General features: G+C 37.4%; 2 protein-coding genes across 7 annotated transcripts in view; one reads left to right on the top strand and one right to left on the bottom strand.

Annotated features, from left to right (window-relative positions):
- The window catches only part of eya4 (EYA transcriptional coactivator and phosphatase 4), a 47,815-nt gene extending 38,314 nt beyond the window's left edge, over window positions 1-9,501 (bottom strand). For 3 of the 5 annotated variants that reach the window (XM_044105937.1, XM_044105935.1, XM_044105939.1), the window contains exons 1-2: window positions 9,156-9,501; window positions 3,981-4,041 (exon numbers count right to left, since the gene is read on the bottom strand). In XM_044105937.1, coding sequence (XP_043961872.1) covers window positions 3,981-4,013 — 33 coding nt within the window. In that variant the 5' untranslated portion in view covers window positions 4,014-4,041; window positions 9,156-9,501. The remainder of the gene's footprint in view (window positions 1-3,980; window positions 4,042-9,155) is intronic. The other 2 variants (XM_044105936.1, XM_044105934.1) reach the window with 1 other exon arrangement.
- A 6,624-nt stretch (window positions 9,502-16,125) lies between these two features.
- LOC122825055 (E3 ubiquitin-protein ligase TRIM35-like) lies at window positions 16,126-20,006 on the top strand. Of its 2 annotated transcripts, none has more exons than XM_044106116.1 (7): window positions 16,126-16,195; window positions 16,329-16,811; window positions 16,920-17,015; window positions 17,095-17,325; window positions 17,420-17,442; window positions 17,745-17,863; window positions 17,980-20,006. In XM_044106116.1, the coding sequence occupies exons 1-7, from the start codon at window positions 16,172-16,174 to the stop codon at window positions 18,513-18,515; spliced, it is 1,512 nt and encodes a 503-aa protein (XP_043962051.1). In that variant the 5' UTR covers window positions 16,126-16,171; the 3' UTR covers window positions 18,516-20,006. The 2 variants fall into 2 exon arrangements, with proteins under 2 accessions (XP_043962051.1, XP_043962052.1); XM_044106117.1 differs by having other exon boundaries at window positions 17,101-17,325.
- The last annotated feature ends 4,621 nt before the right edge of the window (window positions 20,007-24,627 follow it).

The following is a 24,627-nucleotide window of genomic DNA, read 5'->3' on the forward strand; positions in this document are numbered from 1 at the left end:
AGATTTTAAGATGACATGCCAGGACGATCTTAGCTATCGGGTTTGGCCATGTTCATGCGGAACTGCTGCTGCTGCATGTACATTTGTGTCAGTGCGTCTGTATGGGGTTGTAGAGGTGAAAGAGGGGTGCAACCTGACCCCTTTTCCTCCTCTTACTTAGTCTCTCTGTCTCACATACTAATACACAGAATAGGACAGCTGCCATAGTGACTCTCCCAGAGCACCAGAGGAAGAAAAAGCAGCTACACGAGCCTTTTTCATCTTTTCTTCAGCATTTCTTCCACCTCCATCTCTCACACTCACTTTTTCCAGAGCTTGCCATAGATTTCAACCCTGAAAAGTTTGCAAGAGTCAGCAAATGTCCTCCCCTCTTGAATGAAAAATAAATTCAGAAAAACTGAAAAAGCTTTGTGTAAAACATTTGTTTGTCCTCACTGACATGAAAGAATTGACTTGTAATTTTGTTAAATTGAATTTAGTAAAATTAATAAGTATTTAGCCATCATTTCTTAGAGCATCCTTCCTTAATGACATATTTTCTCCAAAGAAGAGCAAACACGTGGCAACAGGTGGAGAGAGAAACTTAAACAAGCTAAAAGTAGCATTAAAGGGCTAAACGCCTAAATGCCCCCCGAGCTCCTGCAGTTCTTCCCTGAGGACCCCAGACAGCAGGCAGACTCAGGGCGGGCAGGCGGCCAGAGAGGATGCCTGACCATAACCCAGATGACGTGCTGTGGTCATGGTGGGAAAAGGGCGTGGCAGGGGAAGCGATGGAAGGGGTACTTTAAAGGCTAGAAAAGGAGGAGCGGGACTATCGGGTGTCAGCGGACAACTCCCCGAAACTGTGTCTGTGAGGTCCTTCGTGTTTTCTTAGTCAACGTAGACACGCCTGTTTCAATGAAGCAGAGCGGGGAAAGAACAAGCCACTTTCAGTTTGAATTTCCAAGCAGATATAAAAGACAGTAGTGTTTTTATCTTATTGTGTTATTTATCAACTATTATTATTATTATTATTATTATTATTATTATTATTATTATTATTATTATTATTATTATTATTATTATTATTATTATTATTATTATTATTATTATTATTATGACAATAATAATAAGTGTTGTAAGATATTTTATTGGGGTCTTTCTGCATAGCCTTTGCATGTTCTCCCTGTGCGTGAATGGGTTCTCTCCAGGTACTCTGCCGTCCTCTGAAAAATTAAGCTTAAGAAAAAGTAATTCCATTTCTGACTACATTAAAGCAGCATCCCAGAAGCTAATTGGAAAGTCACAAAAAAAAAATACGTACCATCATATGTTAAGTGTGAAATATCTTCCAGAGTGAGTGAAGCAAACAAAAATGCTCAAACCGTGACTTCAAGGAACCTGCCAAAGGCGATCCACTGCTACTGTGCTCAGATATATTAGGAGGATAGAAAGTAAAACCATGTTCCAACATAAATGAGACCAAAACTGAAATCTTTCTCTGCCACATGGAGGACAGTCTTAAAATTGGCAAGAAATGAAATTTCTATAAGCCTCAGTGGCTGTGGGTCATTAAAATCGCTGCCCTTGCTCTGCGATCCAATTTCCAACCTGAACAATTAATCAATGTCTTTGAGCTGCAGCTCAAATTCACATTATAAATGATATCACAGTCCTATTTAAAGCAGGTGAAGTAAATGGGGGGAATATAGACATCAATATTTTATATCTGAATACCAATGAGTCAAGATAGACTGTCTTCTTCTGCCTTTTTTTTTTCTTTCTTGCTTGCTTTTGTCGTGTGCATGTACTGTGCGCGTGACGGACATATGCTCCGCTGGGGTTTGCCCGTAACCCAACCCAAAGTAAGTCTGATGAGACACACACATAAAAAAAATAGGGGAAAAAACAACATACTTCATGTGCTCTGTCCCACTTTGCAGCATTATTACTGTGGAGGCTGGCAGGTCGGAGAGAGAGAAAGAGAGAGAGAGAAAAAGAGCGAGAAAGAGAGAGAGAGCAAGGCTTGATGGAGGAGGAGAAGAAGATGAAATTACACCTGTTCTGGTGGCTGACTAACGACTTTGAAATGTGAGTGGCCTTCGCACGTCGCCAAAATCATTTTCCCAACAATACAGCCTGATCTTTAAACAAGCAGAACTGGGACGCTGCGTCGACTCTAAGCGTCAGTCCAAGTGCATCTAGGTGTCTCCTTGTGTTTTCCGAACATCTCTCTTACATCTATTATTTCCACAAGAGTGCTTTTGCTGTCATTTAGGACAAGGTAGCAGACAAAAAAAAACCTTGTTTCAGAATATCCTCACCAAATCAGGAACCTATAAGTATGAATGTTTTGATCTATGCTATGTAACAAGGGAAATACTCAGAAAAGAATTTTGACAGCCTGTCAGTAAGTCCTCACAGGTGTCCAAAGTTACTTCTCAAGGGTCATTATCCTACATGGCTTAGGGTAAGACCTGAGTCAAATGAATTGGTCATTACTAGGCCCTCAGGAACTTGATGACATGCTGAGGAAGTAATTAAGCAATATGAATCCACTGTATTGGCACAGGGACAGGTCTAAAGCCTACGGGACACCGGCAATTGAGGACACCCTCTCTTATGTGAAAAATGTTATTTCGCTAATTTAGCATTTCAGAAAAATGTTTAATTGTGTCATGATTAGTCAACTTTAAACGTCGATTAGTTGGTTAACTCTGAAAATAAACCTGTAAACACAATCATTACACATTTGAAACTTTGGCTATAAAAACAGCTCAAGAATCTGTTATCTTCCAGGATTAGGTATATCAAATTTGCCTGTAACAGAGATTTTCAGTTTGGCCCTGTTGGTTCAGGACCCACATGGTACAAATGAATAGTGATAGCTTTACACCTGAACTCATGCAGGATGTTTACGTGCAGATGTAAGTGTGCAATTCACTTTTATATTATTATACAAACGCTGCATTGTTTGTGTTCCAAGTCTGCATCTGATTGGTCGATCAGAATCTTGTGCTGACTACTTCCATTAAAGCTCCAACTGCTGAATTCTGAGCAGAGCTATCTCTTCAGACAACAGAAACTGACGCCAACCAGATCAACAAGAAACCTGACAGACTTGTGATTCAGTTATTTGCTATTTTTCTAATTTTGCATAATTTTTGTGAGAATTTCTTGCAAATGTTTTCATTTCGTTTTTCTTTCAGGCCTTGAACGAACTGAACATGGCAATAAAATATCTTCCAGGGCGTCACACAGTTCCAAATCCAAAGTGAAATGCCTCACTAAACCTGAGCATCAACAGGAGCAGAAATAAAGATTTTTATGAGGAAATATGCCAGGCGCTGTAAGCTCCTGTTCTACTGTGCTGGATCAAATGTGGTTCTGATATGTTGAATATGTCCTCCTCTTTTTTTCTTTCACCAAACTTTCTCATCAAATTAGGTTATTCCAGGCTTTAATTTCTCTTCATTTAAACTCATGATAAAAAATTTGTCATGAACATTTTGATAAAGGATAGATTTTAAAACTGACTATAGAACAGAACACCTTTGTTTTTGTTGTTGTTGTTGTTTCTTAATGTTTTTTGCTCAATTAACTCACAATAGTGTGACTAGAATATATGTACCAAATCCTTGTTTATGCTAATTATGTATCCTCAGCATTTTTCAGTGTTTCAGTCATTGTTTTCAATTAATGCTAAAGCAAGATTACTAATTGCATTGTAGAAATTCAAACATATGTAAAAGACTTACTGTAAAGTTTAGAGTCAATGTGTATAGCGAGCTTCACTCCTGCTCAAGAAAATTGTGACTGCCGCCATATGGCTACTGGACTTGTATCACATCTGTTCGCGAGTTAGCACACACACACAGAGACACACAAATGGACACACACACACTATCCATCTGATGCACCATACCCCACAGCTGTGTGGCCGACACAAGGTGTACTCTCTCACCCACAGACCTGCATGCATACAGTAGCCTCTGACTCACCATCTGTTCGCTGAGGTCTTGTGAGGCCTCCATGTCTTCTCTGGCTGTGATCTCCCACTCACTTGAAAAGCAAAAGACACAAAACAAATTTAAATGGTTTCAGAAATATAAAGCAATAAAGTTTTTTTTTTATATATATATATATTAATCTCCCAAATTAATGGTATAGGAAAAGATGCATGCTGTCCTTCTGAGGACATCGGTTGCCTCTTCCTTATATACATGTATATATATATATATATATATATATATATATATATATATATATATATATATATATATATATATATATATATATATATATATATATATATATATATATACACATTTATGTCTGTGGTTCTGTCAGTTGGATCTTACGTTTGTGTGTGTTTGGGTTTGCATGTTTGAGCAACAGGAGACTGAAGGAGGGAAGCACCCGTGTTAACTTCAGCATATCATCTTTGGCCGAGGGTGAAGTGGAGCGATAATTGCAGAAGTAAATATCAACAATGAAAACGGAGAAGCGTAAATGATACGGCTGCATGGCTGGCCCTGGACCACAGACACAGTGGCTGGCTATGGCCCACGAAGACAGTGAGTGACCCCGTTAATTCTAGACAGGAGACAGGTTGATGGAGGGAGGGAGCGAGGGAGGAGGAGAGTTTGGACGCCAGGGAATTGTCTACAACTTAAGGTGAGAGACGATGCTGCGATCGTCGCATTCTAGTCCTCGCCGCTCTGTTGCTGCCGAGGCGCAGAAAGTGATGCTGCAACAAAAGGGCAGCTGAAAACAATGGACAACAATGCCAACATCCCAGGAAGAAGAGAACAGAATGGTTTGCCTCTTGTTTACTATGCAAAGGGTGTTGGGAAAGTTGGACAGCTGAACAAAAGAGCTGGCTGCAAAGACGAACGCTCACATGCAAACAAAGACAGTCCTTCCCTGTTATTAGACCTGTAGTTCCCAGCAATGCAGCAGGGAGTACCTGTAAACTGTTTGCAGGTTAAGTTCCTCATGACAAAACAAAATTTTTAATGAATTAGAAGAAATCTTTTCACACCCAAGGAAGATGCCAATCTGTCTGTCATAAACTTTTGGCAAAGACAGCTGATAATCGCATGCTTCAATCTTATAAGCCATTAGAATGCATTTTTATTTTACTTTTACTTTACAATTATGCTTAACTTTGTTTTAGTCTATACAATCAAAATCCCAAGGAAATACATTGATGTTTGAAAAATAGTTTTACTGTTTATAAATATTTGGAAAAACTAATATCTGTGTAACAGTACATGTTTGTGTTAATGTCTACATATGTGTTGCATTATTACAAAGAGGCACATAAGGTTAGTATGTAGACTGCAGAACAGCAACAGCTGAAATGTTAACTTAATAAATGCTAGGTTTAAAATATGAGTTATTGACAGTGAGTAGCATTAAATTAGGGTTGCGCAGGCGGTTTGTGTGCTTGTGTGTCCATCCACTGGCTCAATCCTTTAAACTAACTGGCATCCTTTTAATTTTTCATAGCGCTCAGCTCCTCCAGGCCAGAAACCGAAGACAATAATGCGTCTCTCAGGTGAATTGATTTGTGCCGGAGCCTCCACCACCCTACACCCCACCTCCTCCCTCCCGTCTCTCTCCTCTCTCTCCCTCTTCCATTCTCTCTCTTTCTCACTCTATCTCACCTTTCTGGAGGACACAATCAGCTCTCTTTTCTTTCTGGATTTTCACTCCTTCCAACATCTTTCTTGTTTCAAAACATGTACAGTAAATTGGAAAATACACTTATAAAATGTGCCCAGGCTGTGGTTTCATTAGTTTTTGGGGGATTTTTTTGTTTTATTTTTTGTTATTTTTCCATTTTGAAATGATGAAATATTTGATACAACAAATGACTCCTGCAAAATCGATGTGTGACCGTTAAATGTCCCCTCAGATTCATTTTACACAACAGTGAAATGTTTTCAAACTCGTGTGTAACAGGGCCGGCCCAAGGCCTAAGCAAACTAAGCGTCTGCGCAAAGCCCACAGATCAAAGAAATTCCTCTATTTCTCACATTTCATTCAGATGTAAATATTTCTCATTTGTAGTCAGGTTTATAAAGAATAAGTCTACTTTAAGCTTTGTCTCACAGTTTCATGAATTACAGACAGAAATACTTTTTTAAATGATCACATTTCGTACACACCGATTTTGGAAATCAATCACTATGTAAATGCCCTTCATGTAATCTTGTAAGAAGAAGCAGTAAAACTCTCCTGACTCTACTGAGTTCAGATTGAATTAGTATACTCTGGACATGACTCTTAGACCATCTTGGTAAATCAGAGAAACAGCCTTATCTTCGCAATTAATTACTGCAATATTTATATTTAACCTGTTATTAAGTTGATTAAATTGTTGACTTGCAATCAGATCCAGCTAACTCCGTCAACCACCACTGAACTTCTGACTCCCTTTTTAAATCTTTGTCTTTCAATATATTTTGAACAAAACCTGGACAGTTACCATATATGTATGGTAATGAAAATGGTGATTATGTACCATTTATAAATTAAATTCACAGTACAATAATCTGTTTTTCTTCATAATTTATTTAAAAATATGCATAGATTACACAGGGAGAAAATGAATAACATCTTTGATCTCTAAAAAGTTCCATAAAATATGAGGATATGCTAGAAATTTGTGGTCAGGTCAATATGTTGTTAACCTTTTTAAGAATTTGTGAAGGAAAAAGTGCATAGGAGTAAAATGTTATAGCATCTGATCATTTATTTAAACTACTCCAAGAACATGAAGTAGCAATAAAAAATATCAAATATTACTCAGTGATTGTTTTGTGTTTTGATTGTTGATTTTATGTTGCATTGTGTTTTTGTGTTTGATGATGTAAAGCACTTTGAAATGCCTTGATGCTGAAATGTGCTATACAAATAACATTTGATTGATTGATTGATTGATTGATTTAAGAAAAATTGTGTCCATGAAAGGATTTCTGAGCTTGAACACAAGCAAAGTCCTTAAATGAGATTCAAACAACATAGTTTTATTTGGTTCCAATGTTTACTTCTGCCTTGGGTATTTTAGAAGCCAACTATGAAATTTAGGTCTGTTATGTAAATATGTAAAAAAAAAAAAAAAAAGAAAAAAAAAAAAAAAAAAAAAGCAACAGAAAACATTGGCTGGATTAAATGGAATGGGGACCTTAAATCAAATTCCGCATGGGACCCTGTACAATTTTGGACCGGCTCTGCTACCCAGCAGTTACCTGACACTAAGCAGGGGGATCAATAAACTCGCTATTTCCTTCAGCCTCCCAGCAGAGAGAATTATATTCCTTACTATGGCTATTGACAGCGACATATAAGAGCCACACATGAGACGGAGGAGGGGTGAGGGGTGAGGGGTTAGAAAGTGCAGCACGCGGCCAGGCTGCGGTAATTTCACGCTCTGAGAGCCGAAGAGAGGATGATGTTGAACAAACCACATGAAGGCAGCTGCAGGCTGACCGAACCGCTACGTATTCATTTCGACTTGGGCCTATCAATAACGATGAACACGTTTTCCAAGCATTTCACCGCTCACTTAATTGGAGACATTTTCTCCCTCGGATACGATGGATTCTGCAATTTTACTTGTTTATTTAGACGTGGGATAATGACATAAAGGCATGCATTTATTTATTTTATATATAAAAAAGTGACGACCTTACACAAAGAAAGGGGGGAAAAAAATCTCCATCTCTCTTGATTATATGTTGATTAAGGACGAAAAGAAACGACATCCTGGATCTTCTGTGTTTTATAATAAAATGTTGTGTGACCTAATAAATTTAATTATAGTCGTATACGTAAAAGCTTCTGAACTCAAATCGTACCCATGTTTTATAAACACTATTGAAATGAAAACAACCTGCTTGACATGAAAAACATAGAGGATGCGCTCCAATCTGCAGGATCAAATCTTCGTCTAAAAAACAACATTTGCTTACGTTGATTTATTTGTTTTACAACTAGAATTATTTTAAGGACTTATACTTCCAAAACACTGCTAATTATTTATTTTTTTACAACATTCCATATCAACTCGCTTCAATACAAAAACCTCAAGCCGAAATACTGGAAATACTTTAATGCGAAGTTTATTCTAATGATAACAACAGTAATAGTAATAAAATTAATAAAGACATACATTATTGCCAACGGGCCTATTATTATTATTATTATTATTATTATTATTATTATTATTATTATTATTATTATTATTATTATTATTATTATTATTATTATAGGCACCAAAATGCCAACAGTGCTGTTTTGGGGTTTTAACGCGCCTTGGTTGAGTGTAAGTCCTCTATGTGAAATCTAACCTGCACACACGGATTACGGCGCAATAGGGCCCCTATCAGATTTTGCGTCGGCGTGTACCTAACTCGTCATGTTGTTAGGGGCAGGCTAATAGCCAGGGGCCATTCAAGCCCCGAGAGCCGGGACTGTGGTGGTATAAGATTCCCATTTCCTACATATCAAATATAAACACAAACTCCACGTGGGATGAAAGAGAGATGGAGAGGAGGAAGGGGGCAAAACGGGCCACGGGGATGCGGACCGACATCTGCGGGAGGAGAGGAGTGAAGTGTCTCCAGAACCTCTGAATGAAAAAACGATGAAGAAACACGCACTGAGCAGCACTCCTGTCATCCGACAAATAAACCCTCAATGCGACTTTGAATTCTGGATAGTTTACCCAAAATGCGTCAAATAAAAACGATCTTAAAACTTTCAAGGACTTCATACGTAAGTTGCTCTTACATCAAAAACTGTGAAATATAGATTTAGATCATTTTAAAAAACTCCATGTGTAGAAGTTTCGAGTCATGAGAAACAAGGAGACGTATGTTTGTTTCCCAAACTTATGATACAGCGTTATTAGTTGTCCTAACACAGATAGTATTATTTCATCCGCATAAGAATAGTTAAAATTTCTAGCAAAAAAAATAAATTAAAAAACGCGAATATTAAATTTGCGCTTTATAATCTTAAAAATGTCAAATGTAGATAATAATAATAATAATAATAATAATAATAATAATAATAATAATAATAATAATAATAATAATAATAATAATAATTGAGAAGAATAAGCAAAAAATAATAAATACATTAAAATCAGTAAACATACATACCTCTGTTGAAGGTGTTCCAGCACGAAATGGGTCCCCAGATTATCCCCTCACAGCTCGGAAGCACTCATAACAAATGCGTTGCGCTCGCTGCACAGCTCTCCCTGCTGTTTGCAGGCTGTCACTGACTGGATCAAAACACTCAGCCAATGCTGGCCATTAAGAGTTCTACACTAAAACGAAGGAAAAAAAAAAGTATTTCAGATAACACTGAACACACCGACAAACCCTGACTCAAGTTCCGGACTTCTGTTTCTTTGGCAGGAAAGTTTGCTTCCGCGGGGAAACAACATTATTTTCAGTCGGCGTCCAAGTTTGAGCACCAGGCGGGTTCAGAGGATATTGGATATTTAGGACCGTCGCTGAGCTGCGCATGCGCCCAGCTGCCATGCGGACAGTATTGGGGCAAGTGTCCAAACGAGTAATGGGGTTCAGTCCGGGGAGGGGCGGGGGATAAGGGGCCGTAAAATGACTTCTTATTAATAGTTTGGTCCAAATGACGTGGTCGCAGTTTTAAATATCCCATCTGAGGAAAAACAAAATGCACCCACTGACCAGCTTCTCTAACTCAAATTATAATCTCAATGAAAAATAACACTCTCTCCACATTAATGCTATACACGTATTTCACTTTATAAAATGAGTTAAATTTATGTGTAAATTTAATAAATCAAATTACTCAAATATAGGATGAAAAAAAAAGATGTCCTAGCAAACACAAATGCTAAACAAACTCTCCTGTGTAAAATATTTTATTGCATTAAGTATATATTGACTATAAAAAGATAAGCTTGGCTAAATAGAGTTCCTGAATAGAAACTGAAGAAAAAAGAAAAGAAAAGAAAAATAGTCACAGCATAACTTCATCATATCTTGTTATGGTAAGATGTCATTACCCAGTTGTTTCATAACAGGTAAGGAAAAATGAAAGATTTGGTCTTTAAAAAAATAAACTAAAATGTTTCTATCTTTCTTAGACTTCTTAGATAGATTCTGTGACTGGCCTCAGAGTTTTCTTTAGCCAATCTTTAATGTATTTGACAGCATGTTCTCTATACACTCCCTTTAATGAATGCTCTTGTTGATCTGGAGAGTCCCCTGATGTTCACACGCTCAGCCTCCACACACACAGTGAAGTGAAAAAAGATCAGAACATCCTACAACAGCCTATATATTTCAAACATATTTGGACATATGGATATTTTTTAATACACACTGAAACCACAGTGTGGAATTTAAGTAGTATAAACATCAATAAAATAGAAGAAAATACCTTTTAAATTACTTTGTAAAATGATTTTTTTTTTAAATCATTTTCTGGTTAGGAATATACTAAGACACCCACATTTATTCATTTTAGCATTTTGAAAGAAGATGGTTTATTTACATTTTATACATTTTATGCATTTAGCCATTTTGCGGCCTTCTGAAAGATAATTGTAAAATCCCATATGTCTGGTAATAGAAATAAAGGGTTAGACAAAGGAGCTTGGAATCAGCAACTTCAGAGTCAGAAAAATATTTATTCTTTAAATGTTCCAAATATTTGTCAAGCAGGGACATGTCATTTTTTACCGTATATATACGTCCTCGCCATAGTGACCGCAGACATCACTGCTGTAGCTTACACCTTCATTTCAGAGGTGTTTTAAATTTTGCCACAAAAACATATGTAGCAATCTGAAACAGGTTTGTCAATTGTATTGCGGGAGTTTAGCCATTACATTTGAATTCTCCTCCTCCCAGTGTTTTGCCCTTCTTGATGATCAGTATATTTTGCATATTCATGAAGACAGACATGATCAATTTAGTGCTCCTGTTTGTAGGTCGGGTTTTTTTTTCTTTGCATGATATCAAGTTTTTATTTGTTTTTATACACACAAACCTTCATTAAATCAGACCCTTAGTTTTTAGGTTACAAGCAGACACCCAACTGTTTTGTGTAAAACTATCCCCCTTAAAAGAAAAACCTCTCGTCCCATCTGAATAAAAGCAACCCCAGATGCCACCACCTTCTTTTAGTGAAGATATTTTTATAGGCTGTTGATTTTGGAATCGTGATGCAAAGGTCAAATGGGTTGTGTCAGCCCAAACCAAGCAAACCTACATCTTAGATTTAACTTTAAGATTTTTTTGTGGCTCCTGTCTTTTTTCACTGTGAAGAGGTTCCATTGCTGTCAGAGTTTTTTTGCTTTTTTTTTTTTATCACTGATTTTTCTCCAATGAGAATAAGGTTCAGCGTGATGCTCTTCTCCCCACACCCAGTAGCAACAGAAGACCCCCCCTCCAGGCCTGAAAACAGCCATTCAGTGATTGACAGACTCTGGCCGAATAAATTGAAACCTCAAGCTGCAACAAGCCCAAAATAGCAGGAAGCTGTCGGTGACCCGCGGTCTCTAGTGCCTCATGTCAGCAAGCCTAAAAAACTTGGCAGAACATTTTGAACGGAGGAGCCATGTACAGGTGTTGTGCATTTCTCTCAGATGTGTGTGAACGTGTTTGAAGGAACCAACGAGAACTGACACACACAGATGGTTTGACCAAATCAGCACAGCAACAAGTTAATTCAGCAAGTGCAGCTTTGATTTAAAAACAAACAAACAAACAAACAAGCAAACAAACAAAAAAAAAAAACCCTCTAAAACGTTTGTTGTATCTTGTCAGAAAGCCGATTGAATCTCCTTAATCAGAATTAAACTTCACTGGAATTTGACATTTTTGACAGATGGAGCAGTGTTTTTTTTTTTCGTTCTCCAGTGGGTTCTCAGAGGTGTGTGTGTAGGTGTGTGTGTGGGTGTGTGTGAGTGTGTTTGGACGGACCAAACCCCACGATGATCAGTGGCGTAAGGGATCCAAATGCGTGTGGCAAGTCACAGAGCTCCAGGCTCCTGCCAAGCAGAGGGAGGCGGGTGGGAGAAAATGCCATTCAGCTGGCTGGTATTTATAGATTTGTGAAGAACTTGTGCACAGGCTTGGTCGAGGTGCTGACGACGTAAAACGAGAGGACGATTCCAAAAGTCGAGTGTCAGGGCACACAGATAAAAATACCCGGTGAAAGATGGGCCTGGTCATTAGTGGAGCGGTGTGGCATGTGACATTGCAGCATTTCAGATGTGATTTATGATTATTACTACCGCTAATCTATACCTCGCCTCTTCCTGTGCCTGCCTTCTCAAATTGGTTCCCCAAATGTTATGGCGGACGGGGGGTTTATTTCAGGTTCGTAAGGCATAGTAACAAGTCAGGAGTGTTGTGGACTATATTGTGCCACATTACAGAATGCAACCGGAGCAACGGTAACAAATTAATGTTTGCTGATGGGTCGGAGGAGCAATGTGTAAAACATCACAGGCTGTGGTGATAATGAGCTCTCTGCAGGGCTCTGCCCTCTCTAACTGCCAGAGCAAGCTGCCGCAAAGAAGAACAACGGAGAAATTTAACGCATCGTAAATTCCTTTAATGACCTGCTGCAAAGCTGCTGCTACTCTGGTAACTTTTGAAACAAAAAGGTGACACTACAATAAGCCTTAAATGTCCTTCGTTAATTCTTTTATGATCCTTTTTTTGGGGGAGGGGTTGAACAGATTGAAAAACAAAATATTGATCATTCTTTAATATATTGTACATCCTGGCTTTTGACACTCCCTAGGTCAAGTATTCAAACCTGATTTAGTTTTTTTTTTTTTTCATATTCTGTCTCATTACAACCACAAACCTCGGTGTGTATTTTCCAGTATGTTTTACTATTAAAATTGCTTCCAAAAATCACTGCTGCTGGATCATTTCACCCTGAAATGAGGACAGCCCAAATAAATCATGCAAAGCCCCAACCTAACATATTTTTGTTTTCAACATAATGCACATGTACTTATCTTGAGTCAAGATATTGCAGAACTACTTTCTGCCACAATTAAAGCTACAGGTTGTTTGGGAAATGTCTCTGCTAACTTTGCACTTCTTGAAGCCAACAGTGTTATCCATTCTCTGTGAAATACTTTAGCTCGAGCTCAGTAGGAGTGGATGGAAAGCATTTATCTTGCTAGTAATTCTCAGATGGGTTGAGGCATGAACTTTAACTGGACCAGACTTACATTGCACCTCTTGTGGTTGGGTTGAGAACGATTTTCAGAGTGGGCTTTCAGCCACGCTGCTTTTTGGGAAAGCTTTTTATTATTAATCCTGAAAACATTAATGGCTTCAAACTGAAAATAGGGCTTATTGTAGACCTTCTTTCAACACAGACACTCTTCCAACCACTTTTGCATAAAACTTAGATTTGTAGAGTGCATGACTAATATTTATTATATTAACAGATTTTCCCACCAAAGCTATTGATCTCTGCAGCTCTTCCAGGTCTTCTTGGCTACTTCTCTGATTATTGCTGTGATTACCCGACCTGACAGTTTATTGGACAATTATATTTCGGAAGGCTTGCAGTTGCATTATATGATGAACAGTACATCGTGAAATGTTGAAAGTAGGAGATATTGTTTAAGAATCAAACTTTAATTTACACTTCTCTATGCTCTGTCAGGTTGTCAACCTTCATCATCCTGATGCTGTTTCTTGTTTTATGTTTCTTTCCGACAAACCTCAAAGGCCTTCCCAGAACAGCTGGATTTATGCTTTACACAGAGACTCTCAATAGTAATTAGGTGATTATGATCCTAATTGGTCTGAATGAATTTACTTTAGGGATTTCAAAGTAAAAGTGCCTGAAGACAAATAAATTCCTGCTGCATTCTTTAGATTTTTGTTTATATTGAGGTTGAAATCTATCACTTCCATGATTATCCCCTATTATATTTTAGTCTCTCAGATAAAATCCCATTAAAGGTTGTGGTTGTAAGGTGATTAAAATATGAAGGTGTTCCATGTGCCTGGATTGGCTTAGCAAGGCTTTATGTACAAAAACCCTTTCAGATTTCACTCATGATTTTTTTTTTCTGTGAAAAAAATCTCCTAAATTGATTTTTAAAAAAAAAAATGTGTTTCTCTAAAGGCCTGCAGAGAAATGTAACAATTTTTTGTTGAATTCCTTCCCAGTCTTTTGTCCCTGCAGGCATATGATGGAGCAGATGTCTTACTTATTGAGATTTTGATCAAGTGAGTGTGAGAGCAGCTTAGAGAGAAAAACTGGAAAGCAGGGGGAAAAAAAAGAGAGTGATGTCCCACATTTAAGCTTTAGCAGACTTTTCACTTGTGTGCAAGCTTACGTGTTTGTGTGTGAGGAAGGGGAGGGGTGAGAAGAATCAGAATTAGTTTACCATCAGCTGGGCCACTGCTCACGATCAGTCCCGATCCCTGCTCCATATTTCCCCCAGCCGTCTCCACCTAATGACGGCTCGGGACGGTTTTACTGCGGCACTCTGGGGAGGCTCCAGGGGCCAAATTCAGAAATCTTGGCTTTATGTTCACCGAATGTTTTATGGTTATAGATTCAGCATTTAAGCATAGAAACAGTCACACGAAACAGCTATTCCTGCTCTGCTATTCCCAGTTGTAATAATTACACGGGCCTGGAAGAGGAAGGAAAAGAGAGAAGTTATGTAACCGAGCTCACTTGGTGACAGATTCAGATAACCTGTTGCTCTGACAGCTAACCCCAGCACTTAAACACTAATGATATTTTTAACAGAAACTACCGAAAATAAGGTGATTTTCGTGGGTCATAACGAAGGAGATCAGAACATGGTTAAATACTTAGTTTCTCTGCTTAATATGCACTTTATAAAAAACAAAAGGAGACTGCACATACATGTGGCTGGCCATATGCTTCCATGTTAAAACATTTAGCCTGTGATAGCTTTTGCTACAAAAGTCAAGGGGCAAATCACTTGTAAATTTCACTGCTGAGAAACCAGCTTATGCTGCATGTGAGCGCTTTTATGAGAAAAATCCGCCTCAGAGAAAGATTTGGCTGGGAGATGTGACAAAGGAATAAGATAAAAGGGCTGATTGGTTGCATTTTTCAAACTTTATGTAATGTTTAACTCACATTACACAACGTCGCTTTTTACTGTGATAGCAACTTTATGTGTTATTTAAACTGTCTATGCACATTTCTATTTTTAATTTAATCCAGGGAATATATGGGCCATGCGTAAGCAGACACCTTATGCTTGTTTTGCATAAAAATAAGCAGGAGTGATACCAACTGTAAAACAAACAAGAAAATGAAAAATACATGATAGTGAGATAATAACAAAGACATATGGATGAGTGAGGTGATTAAAAGGAGAGATACAGACAAATCAGACATAAAAAGGGAAAAGAGCTGACAAATGGCGGTGTCAAATTAATAAAAAAACACTCATCATGAATTATACTTTTAATGCAGAAACGACAAGGTAATTTCTCACTATACATCCCACTAGTACCACTAAACATGAGTATTTAATCTCTTCAGAACTGTGACACTTATTATTAGTGGCACTGTGAAACACTATCAAGAGAAATGGTCTCATACTGGCTACTTTTCGATTTAAAGTGTTTACTGGGAGTTTTCCCAGGTCTGAGGGAAGTTTACCAGCACTTTATTTGAATATGTAGATTTCATTTTCTCTTATTTTGACATAAAATCATACTTACATCCAGGTTCAGCTTTTGGTAGGTTATTTTCCAAAAGAATTTGAATTAAGCTGAATTCATTAGTTTTCATAACCAAACCAGTAGTTACAGAGGTTGATACTTTACCATTCTTATGTGATACACTAAATAAGTAGGCATTATGATCTTCCATAACTTGGTTCCAAAGAGATGCTGCTGACTTGACCGTCTCAGACCTGAAAAGAAAAAAAAATCACCACATTATTTTGTAATGAACAAAAAATAAAACAAAGAAAAACTTTTAACTTTATTTTAGCGAAACACTGAATGCACATTGATTTTCAGAGCCATGTATTTTATTGTATTTTTTTACTTCAGTAATGTAATTGTTCATGGTCTTGTTTTAACTAAAGAACATTTTGAATAAAAAAAAAAGAAAAAAATACCTGCTCCTCCCATTTCCTCCTTGGATGACAGGTGTATGTAATGCAAAGGTAGGGCTGTCAGCCTACATTTAAATTTTCTTATTTTTTTAAATAAAAAAAGGAGGAGAATTCAATAGTTAGTTATTATTGTTGTTGGGGAGTTGATTTGTTTTAAAGAAGCTTGTCTGCTTTTAATTTTCAGAACCTTTTCTGTCAAACACAAGTGAGGTGCAGAAGTGAAAGTAAACCAACCGAGGAAAAGAAGCTAGAAGCAGAGATCAACAAGATGGCTTCAAACGTCCCACAGTCAGAGGTCGAGTGCACATGTCCTGTGTGTTGTGACATATTTACTGATCCTGTTCTGTTGCTGTGTGGCCACAGCTTCTGCCAACATTGCTTACAGGAGTGGTGGAGACAGAGCTCACTGAGAACATGCCCGGTCTGTAAGGAAATGTTTCATATGACTCAGCCGCCTCGTAATCTGGCCCTGAGAAACCTGTCTGACTCATTGAAGCAGGAGCGGCGAAAGAGAACTGGATCCAAGGAGATTTGTTTATTGCATGGTGAGAAGTTCAAACTCTTCTGTCAGGTCGATCAACAACCCATCTGTGTGATTTGTCAGGATTCGAAAACACACACAAAACACAAATGTGTTCCCATTAATGAAGCAGCAGAGGAGTACCGTGTAAGTGTCATGTGTTTCTTAAGTCAAAGATTTAACATTTTAATTGCTTATGCTGCAAAAGCACAAGAAGGATTTTTACAACTTTAAATTTACAAATTATTTTTACAGGTTAAAATCCAGATAAATGTTAACAGCCTGAAAATTAAGCAGGGAGATTTTGAGAAGCAAAAAAGGAATTGGGAGAACATGGCCAACCTCATCATGGTAAGCTGTGAGAGTGACATGTGCACACATTAAAAGAACTTATCAAAACTTATTCTGCTGCCATTTGTGCTCCTCTCAGCTACAGGCTCAGCAGACAGAGAAAACCATCAGAGGAGAGTTTCAGAAACTTTATCAGTTCTTGAGAAAAGAGGAGGCAGGCCGGATAGATGCGTGTCGGAGAGAAGCAAAACTTAAGAGTGACGCAATGAATGTCAGGATTATAAATCTAACTGCAGAGATTTCTGAGCTCAAGGAAAAAATCAAAACCATAGAAGATCAGATGAGAGCACAAGACCTCTTATTCATCCTGGTAATTACTAAATGAAATGTGCAAAAACAAACAAAAAAATGTTAAACAAACGTTCATGTTACAATTTGCTTTGTTTTGTCTTTTTCTTTGATAGAGTGCAAAATCAACACTAGAAAGGTAGGTTTTCTGAATTCTTTGTATTGGAATCAGCTAGAGGAGGGTAGAGTAGTGAAAAGTTTTATCCCAAGTTAGAGTAGAACCACCTCAGCATATTTATCAATTAAAAGTAAGAAGTCGTCTTCCAAGAAATTACTCAAGCAAGAGTAGAAAAATATTTGGGGATAAGACTACTCAAGTTGGATACAGGATCTGATGTCAACCAAAATAAAAAAGAACATAATTGAAATCATAAAATTTTACAAAAGAAAATGCAGGTCAACATAAGGTATTTATATTTAGAAATGTTTTCTTGTTATCAGATCGCTGTGCAAGCTGCAACAACCAGAGACCCCAGGAGGCTGTCTGGTTGATGTGGGTCTGCATGTTGGAAACCTTCAGTTTTCAGTCTTAAAAAAGATGGCTGAAATAGTAAAATACAGTAAGAATTATTTTGTTTCCTCTTCACTAAGTTTTGTCTGTCTAACCATCAAAGTTTATATTTTAACAAATAAAAGCCTATGTCCTTAGCATTATTCTTTTCTTTTCCCCTTATAGCCCCTGTGTTTTTGGATCCTAACACCTGTTGTAATTATCTGACTGTATCAGAGAACTTAACCAGTTCAACAATAAGTGATAAGAATCAGCCATATTATTCCAACCCTGAGAGGATGTTTTATGGAGGACTTCTTGGCTATCAAGGTTTTAACTCTGGCAGACACAGCTGGGATGTAGAGGTGGAGGTGGGTGATTTCTGGGCTGTGGGTGTGGCTGATAAAACTGAGAAGCAGACATGGGCCATGTACATTTGTGGATGTACCAATGTTCTACGTAACCTTACCAAAATGGATTATGTCACTGAAATAAAAGTAGAAGCTCTACCTCAGAAAGTCAGAGTGCAGTTAAATTATAACCAAGGAATAATTTCATTTTTTGACCTTGATAGAAAAAAAATGGTTCATACCATCAAATACATCTTCCCAGAAACAGTCTTTCCATACTTTCGTGGCAATGTAAAAATTTTACCATTTGATACAAGCGTGAGCATGGGGAGAACCTGTGGTTATCTCAGTTACATGTTCCTCCCATATTAAAGGCAGCTCAAAATAGCAGAATGAGCCTTTGAAAGTGATTTTTGTTTTGGTGTATATGTTTGACCACACTTTTAAATCTTGAAGTTCTTGATCAACTGCAAACTTGCAACAAATTGTTGCTTCAAATAATAAAGGTCTGAAGCAGCAAACCTTGCTACCGTAACCCTAACTCCAATCCTCCAATGTTTGTAGTGACAAGTAAAATGTGTGCTTTGAGTTAGCATAAAGTGAACGCTATTTCATCATTATTTACTGTTCCTAAATTTTATCCATATCTACTTTGCTTTAACATGAAAGGTATCCATGTTACCTGTCATGTTGCAGAAAGCAGGACGAAAAGCTTCAGACAGTCAGCAAACCGTCTTAAGTGACAGTTTGCTATGCTTTAGATATAAAATTAATTTTAAAAAAAATTAACACTTGCTAGTGTGAATACCTACAATATCTCTACAGTGTCCCATATATATGGCCACATGTATAATTTATGCAGATTTGTGAAGTTTTTCTAATCTTGTCTGGGGCCACAATTTAGACCAAAATGATCTTTAACAGATTTAGTTTTAAAAGACTTTATTTTTAATTAAATGAGACTTTTCCCAAAAGATCAAAACAATTTCAGCTCTGAAAAGAAACCTATTTTTCTTCACAATTGAATAAGAATGTCACCTCAAAAATGACATATTCCTCTCTTAAGAAACATAAGAAAATTCTTAATTTGTGTTATATCAATCATTACCTCATCCTAATTGCTGACAGGCTTTTGCATTTTTCCACATACAATTTGTCTTTGATAATGAACTCCAAGTCTTTGAGACCGGAAGGTCTATAACTTTCTACTTCATTTTTCTTTTATGGCCACTCTGTGAGTGCAAGTTAGTTCTGCAGCTCAAGATAGGCATTGCTGGAGGATATTTCTAATCTTTTTATTTTGTTTGTTTGCTTTTAATTATTTTTATTTTACATTTGCATATCCTCCTCCCAGCATATGTTTTCCATATTCATGAAGGCAAACTCATTAAATTTAGAAACTGAATGCTGCTTCTCCATGTTTGGTTCTGGTACTGGAGATGCAGAGTAGAATTGTGGAAGGTTGATACAATCACAATCGATCTTTATTGTATTTAATTGCTAACGTTGTTGTATCAGCATTATAGACCCCTCAGGTCTTTTGGTTCTGGTCTGCTCTGCATCCCCAGAACCAGAAACAAACACGGAGAATCAGCATTCAGCTTCTATGCAACAGAAATATGGAGCAAATTTCAAGAAAACTGCAAAACAGCAGAAACACAGACTTCCTTTAAATGTAGACTAAAGACCCACCTACGTAGAGTTACGTTTGAAGCATAATCAATGAAACATTAATCAATAAACATATGTGCAATGTTGGCAAAGTGTAATAATGTTGACTGTGTGTTCTATGACTTTGTATTTTTGTGTTTTGTCATGTAAAGCACTTTGAAATGCTATCCAAATAAAATTTGATTAATTGATTATCAGTGTTGTTTGCACATTTGATAGGTAAAGACTATGTTTTGGCCTTGAAAAAATTTCTAATATTAACCATTGATCAAAATGGTAACACACACACACACACACACACGCACATATGCGCATGCACACTTGCAATGGTCGCCCTCCATGTTCAAGTGCTGTGATAAAGTGCTGTCTGGTGTTCCTTCACTCTTGAAGGCCCCTGGGAGTAGATCAATACTGGCTCAGCATTAAGTTACAGCTAATGTCTTCACATTTTTAACCAGGCAGTGCATGTGTGTGTGAGTGCTCTGGTAGATATGTGTGTGTGTTTGTCCCTGACATGACCCAAGTTATAATTATCATTAAATGTCAATGAAGGCAATAGGAAGAGTGCGTCTCAATGATTCACGAAGCCCTAAATTACAGCTGCTCCTATTGCAGAGGAAAGAAAAGCCCTTACTCAAATTTGTATAGTTCTGATTATTAGGAAGTATTTAGTGCAAAAGCTTCCATCTTTTATTTTTACAGTCCCAATTGTACAGCTGAGTCATATTGGAGAAGTAAACGCTCAGTAACCTGTGATTTTAAAGGTCTACATCAGATTTACAGAATACTGATATGCTTTATCAGCACACTGTAGAAACCAGAAACTTGTCCAAACTTGGATATTCTTTTTGATCTCAGTTTTTAGAGAACTCAAATTTATCTCTAACAAGTTCCACAGGGCCTTTGCAATAGAAGCCCACAGAATCATAGGTCCTCTACCCATCTTTATATGTGAATATCGCCTTTTCAATAAAAGATGAAAAACAAAAAATACATTAGCAGAAAATGATACCAGAGAAGGAAATCGCATTTTCGATCAAGACAAGTGAGTAACATCCATTTATAAGAACATTTAACAAAATATTACAAGATTTTCTACAGTGTGTGTTTTAAGTTCTTGCTGCTAAGCAGTATGAAAAAAAACGTTGAAAGAAGGTTACAATTTTGTTGCTGTGTTTTGTGGGGGGGAAAAAAACTGAACTGAGCTTTTTGAAACGGTCTAGCTGTCACAAAAGCTTTTGTTCTTTTCTTTTTCTGAGGGAAATGTGGGGCAATACACTCCAAAGTAATTACTTCTTATAATTTTTTTAAAATGTATTTGTTTAAATTATTGTAACATTTAAAAAAAGTGTTGTTTTTTTTCAGTGAAAGTTAGGTAACAAGGCCATATATTACCTAATTTTGAACTGTGGGAGTGCAACTTTAAGAGTTGCAAAACTGTTATTCTATGAATTTATACAGAAACCTATCAACTAATAATATTGTCTGTCCATCCATACATCCATCCATCCATCCATCCATCCATCCATCCATATATACATACATACATACATACATACATACAAAATGTTTACCTGATACAGTTTCTCACTTCCAACTTCCCCTCATTTCGCCATCCCAATCAATCTCTCCCTCCCCGTCTGTAATGCACTCTTTCATGTGCTCTCCTATTTCTCCCCATCTCTTTGCTGCCCGTTCTGCTTCACCACGAGGTCTCCTGGCTCTTTTGTAGGCCCTCCACATTTTTGGACGTAACGTGATCCCCTTCCTATTCCTCCCCGGGGTGGTCCACTCCTCTCATTCAAATAACAAGCGGTGGCTGAATGTAACCAATGATCGGAGGGGAGACAGAGAGCTAGATTTAATAATAGAATGAATGTGAACAAGAATTATTTGTATATTCAAAAGTGATTACTGCCCAAATCTTGTCAATGCATGACATAAACTCAAAAGAGGCTGCGGATATATGATGAATCGTAGGTGAGAACGTCTTGTTAGTTTCTGTGCAACATTGGTTAACCAGTCCCATATGTTAAAATGGTTCTCAACTTTTCATGACTTATTATAAATTACTATGCCAGAATTATGTAGAAATATAGTTTTCTTATGTTACATGGGGTTCAGAGAAGAAGCTATGAGAAGTCAATATCTCACCTGTGGTAGACAGTTCCATGAACACTCTCACTTCTGTGTTGAAACACAAAATATTTATTATCATAGCAATTTGCAAGTAACTAAGTTTTACTTTTGATTGAGAAATAAGAACAAAATGTTGCCCATGCATAGGAGGTTCGGGGTGCACTCTGGTCAGGTTCATCCCAGAGGCACACAAGCTAAGCAATCATTAACACCCCTAGTCCTCTGGTCATTGTAATAATCACCTGTTTTTATATTGTGGATGGAAACTGGACTGACCAGAGAACCCACATTTCCACAGACAGAATAAAAAGGCTGAAACAAATTCAAACAGGAGGCTTTCTTGCAGCGGTGGAACGAAGCAAACCACCACTTCACGTTGAAACTGTGTTATTACATCAAGCATCTCAACTTTTTCACAAAGAGTCGTAACCAGACTGTTGGAAAATGGGGTTGATGGGTGTAATGATGTTGAATCAACGGTAATGTGGCAGGCAATAAAACCAAATCAGTTTAAAGACGCTGAAATGTTCCAAAATAGCTCAAGGAAACGAGAGCCGGTTAATATGTCTTCAGAGATTCATCACCCATGAACAAAAAGTTCCACATTACTAAGTCATTTGATCCATTGTTAATATAAACATGGTAATTACACAGCCTTAAAATTGTGCTAAGCATCAATTTCACAGTGGCTTTGGCGTGATCGTGTGCTTTCAGTACCGTTGGAATGAAGTGTGTCTTTTGATTTGTAGAATTTAGTTAAAAATATATTTTAAAAAATGGTATAAAACCAAAAAGGTAAAAATATACTGAACATTGTTCTTTTCATATTTATTGTAATTATCTAGGCAGGATAAATTAAACTTTTTTGTCAGTGGTCAATCAGGATCCAGCATTCCAAATGACTAATCTTATTGGACAAAAGTTGGTATTTTTTAATCTACCTGGAAATATTGAACAAATAAATCCTAACTGAACTTTAAAATATTTCGTTGAACACAGTCTTCCCTGGAAAATTAAACAGCATTACAACAAATGGATGATGTCCTGTCACCTGGGACCTCATTGCAAATAAAAGACATTTCTAACAGGAATGTGTTGTACAGAGGTCTAGCTGCTAGTTGGCTGCACAGAAAAGACTCAGAAAGACATTTAACCTTTTCGTCCCTGAGTTTGCTTTAATACTTGCAACTTTAACCATAAGAACGACATTTGTCTCTGTTTAGATTTCTGTTTTGTAAAGCGTCAGCTAACAGCATCCTCTTTTCTACTTGTTCTTTTTTCTTTATGTTTCATACCAGCAATATCATTTTAAGGCTTTTTTTCCCCTCCACTCCTTATCATTCTCTACCTTCATGCAGTACCACAGACAGCACTGTCCATAAGGTGGAGGCCCCAAGGGAGCTTCGGAAACTTGGTCTCCTCTACCTACCAACTGCTGTGTTGAATAGAGGGTAGTGTTACGCATGCACGCTCACGCCCACGCACACACACAAACTAAAACAGTAGTTCACATAATGAAATTAACAAACACACCCTGCTCTGCTCGCAGATATAAAGTCAGACCTCTGTCTTCTTTCCAAATTGAAAGAAATAAAGAGTGAAGTGGAGGAAAAATGACAAACGGTGATAATGCCCTTGCATTGGAACTTTCACCTCAGACTCGCTCGTGTTTTTAAATGCAAATCAAAGGGTATGACTTGCAGCAAGGCGCCCAAAAGGTTGCACTGCATGATGGACACGGTGATCCAATCAAAGTACTTCTTCCCTACATTTCAAAAGCATTTTGAAATGAAAATAATTTACCCTCTCTCGTGTCACTTCACAGAGTGCAAATGTGTTTAATCAAAGTTGAGTCTGTGTGCATGTGTGTGTGCATGTCTTGAGCCTGTAAAGCTGTTGTTACTGGCTGCTGGAGTTGAGTTTAGCTCCAGTTTGGCTGCCGGCTGCAAACCTCAGACTTATACACACACACAAAGTGGTCTGTTAAAGTGTATGGAGGGAATGCTGTGGTCACACCTGGGAATGCTCTTTCAGCGAACCTGCCCGACCATTTCTCCCTCCCCATTATTTCCACTGATTTTGACGAGCAAAGAAAAAAAACACAAAGATTTTTACCCATTTTTGTTTCAGCTTTCAAGTGGGACGGAGTGACAGAAAGAATATAACAGATTTATGATTTACAATTAAACTTTCTTCCGATATGTCAAAATATATTCGGACTAGATTTAAATGTTGTCCAGAAAAAAAAACAATGTATTAGTTTAGTACTTGGCCGTGATTAAATTTGCAGAAATATATTTAACTTTTCATTGGGGACATAACTTCATCATATGCTACTCTTGTACAGGAACACACAAGTGTATTAAATCATTTCAAAAACACTCGGATCTCATTAGTAAAGTAAATCTTCAGAAGATTTATTTTTACACCCAGTTTTGTTATATTATGGTTTAATTTCCTGTTTTGGTCTCTTTAGCTCCTTAACTACAAGAAAATATGACCATTGTTTATATCAAACAACTTTGAGTGAGCTGCTGCTGATTGGGAAATATCAATTTTCTACCAGCTGACTGGTAGGTGATAGGTGCAAACTTGCTAATGGTAATGTATAATTTCATGTGGAAGGGGACCGTAACTGCAAATGTAATTGTGAAGGGATGAAATGTCTAGCAAC

The sequence above is a fragment of the Gambusia affinis genome, linkage group LG22 (assembly GCF_019740435.1).
Source record: "Gambusia affinis linkage group LG22, SWU_Gaff_1.0, whole genome shotgun sequence".
Taxonomy (NCBI): domain Eukaryota; kingdom Metazoa; phylum Chordata; class Actinopteri; order Cyprinodontiformes; family Poeciliidae; genus Gambusia; species Gambusia affinis.

Bases quoted from the DNA above. Each gene is read 5' to 3' on its own strand.
- LOC122825055 (XM_044106116.1), top strand. From the start codon at position 16,172: ATGACAGGTGTATGTAATGCAAAG. The intron at 16,196-16,328 runs GTAGGGCTGTCA...TTTAATTTTCAG, and splicing joins CAGGTGTATGTAATGCAAAG to AACCTTTTCTGTCAAACACA. The intron at 17,326-17,419 runs GTAATTACTAAA...TTTCTTTGATAG, and splicing joins AAGACCTCTTATTCATCCTG to AGTGCAAAATCAACACTAGA.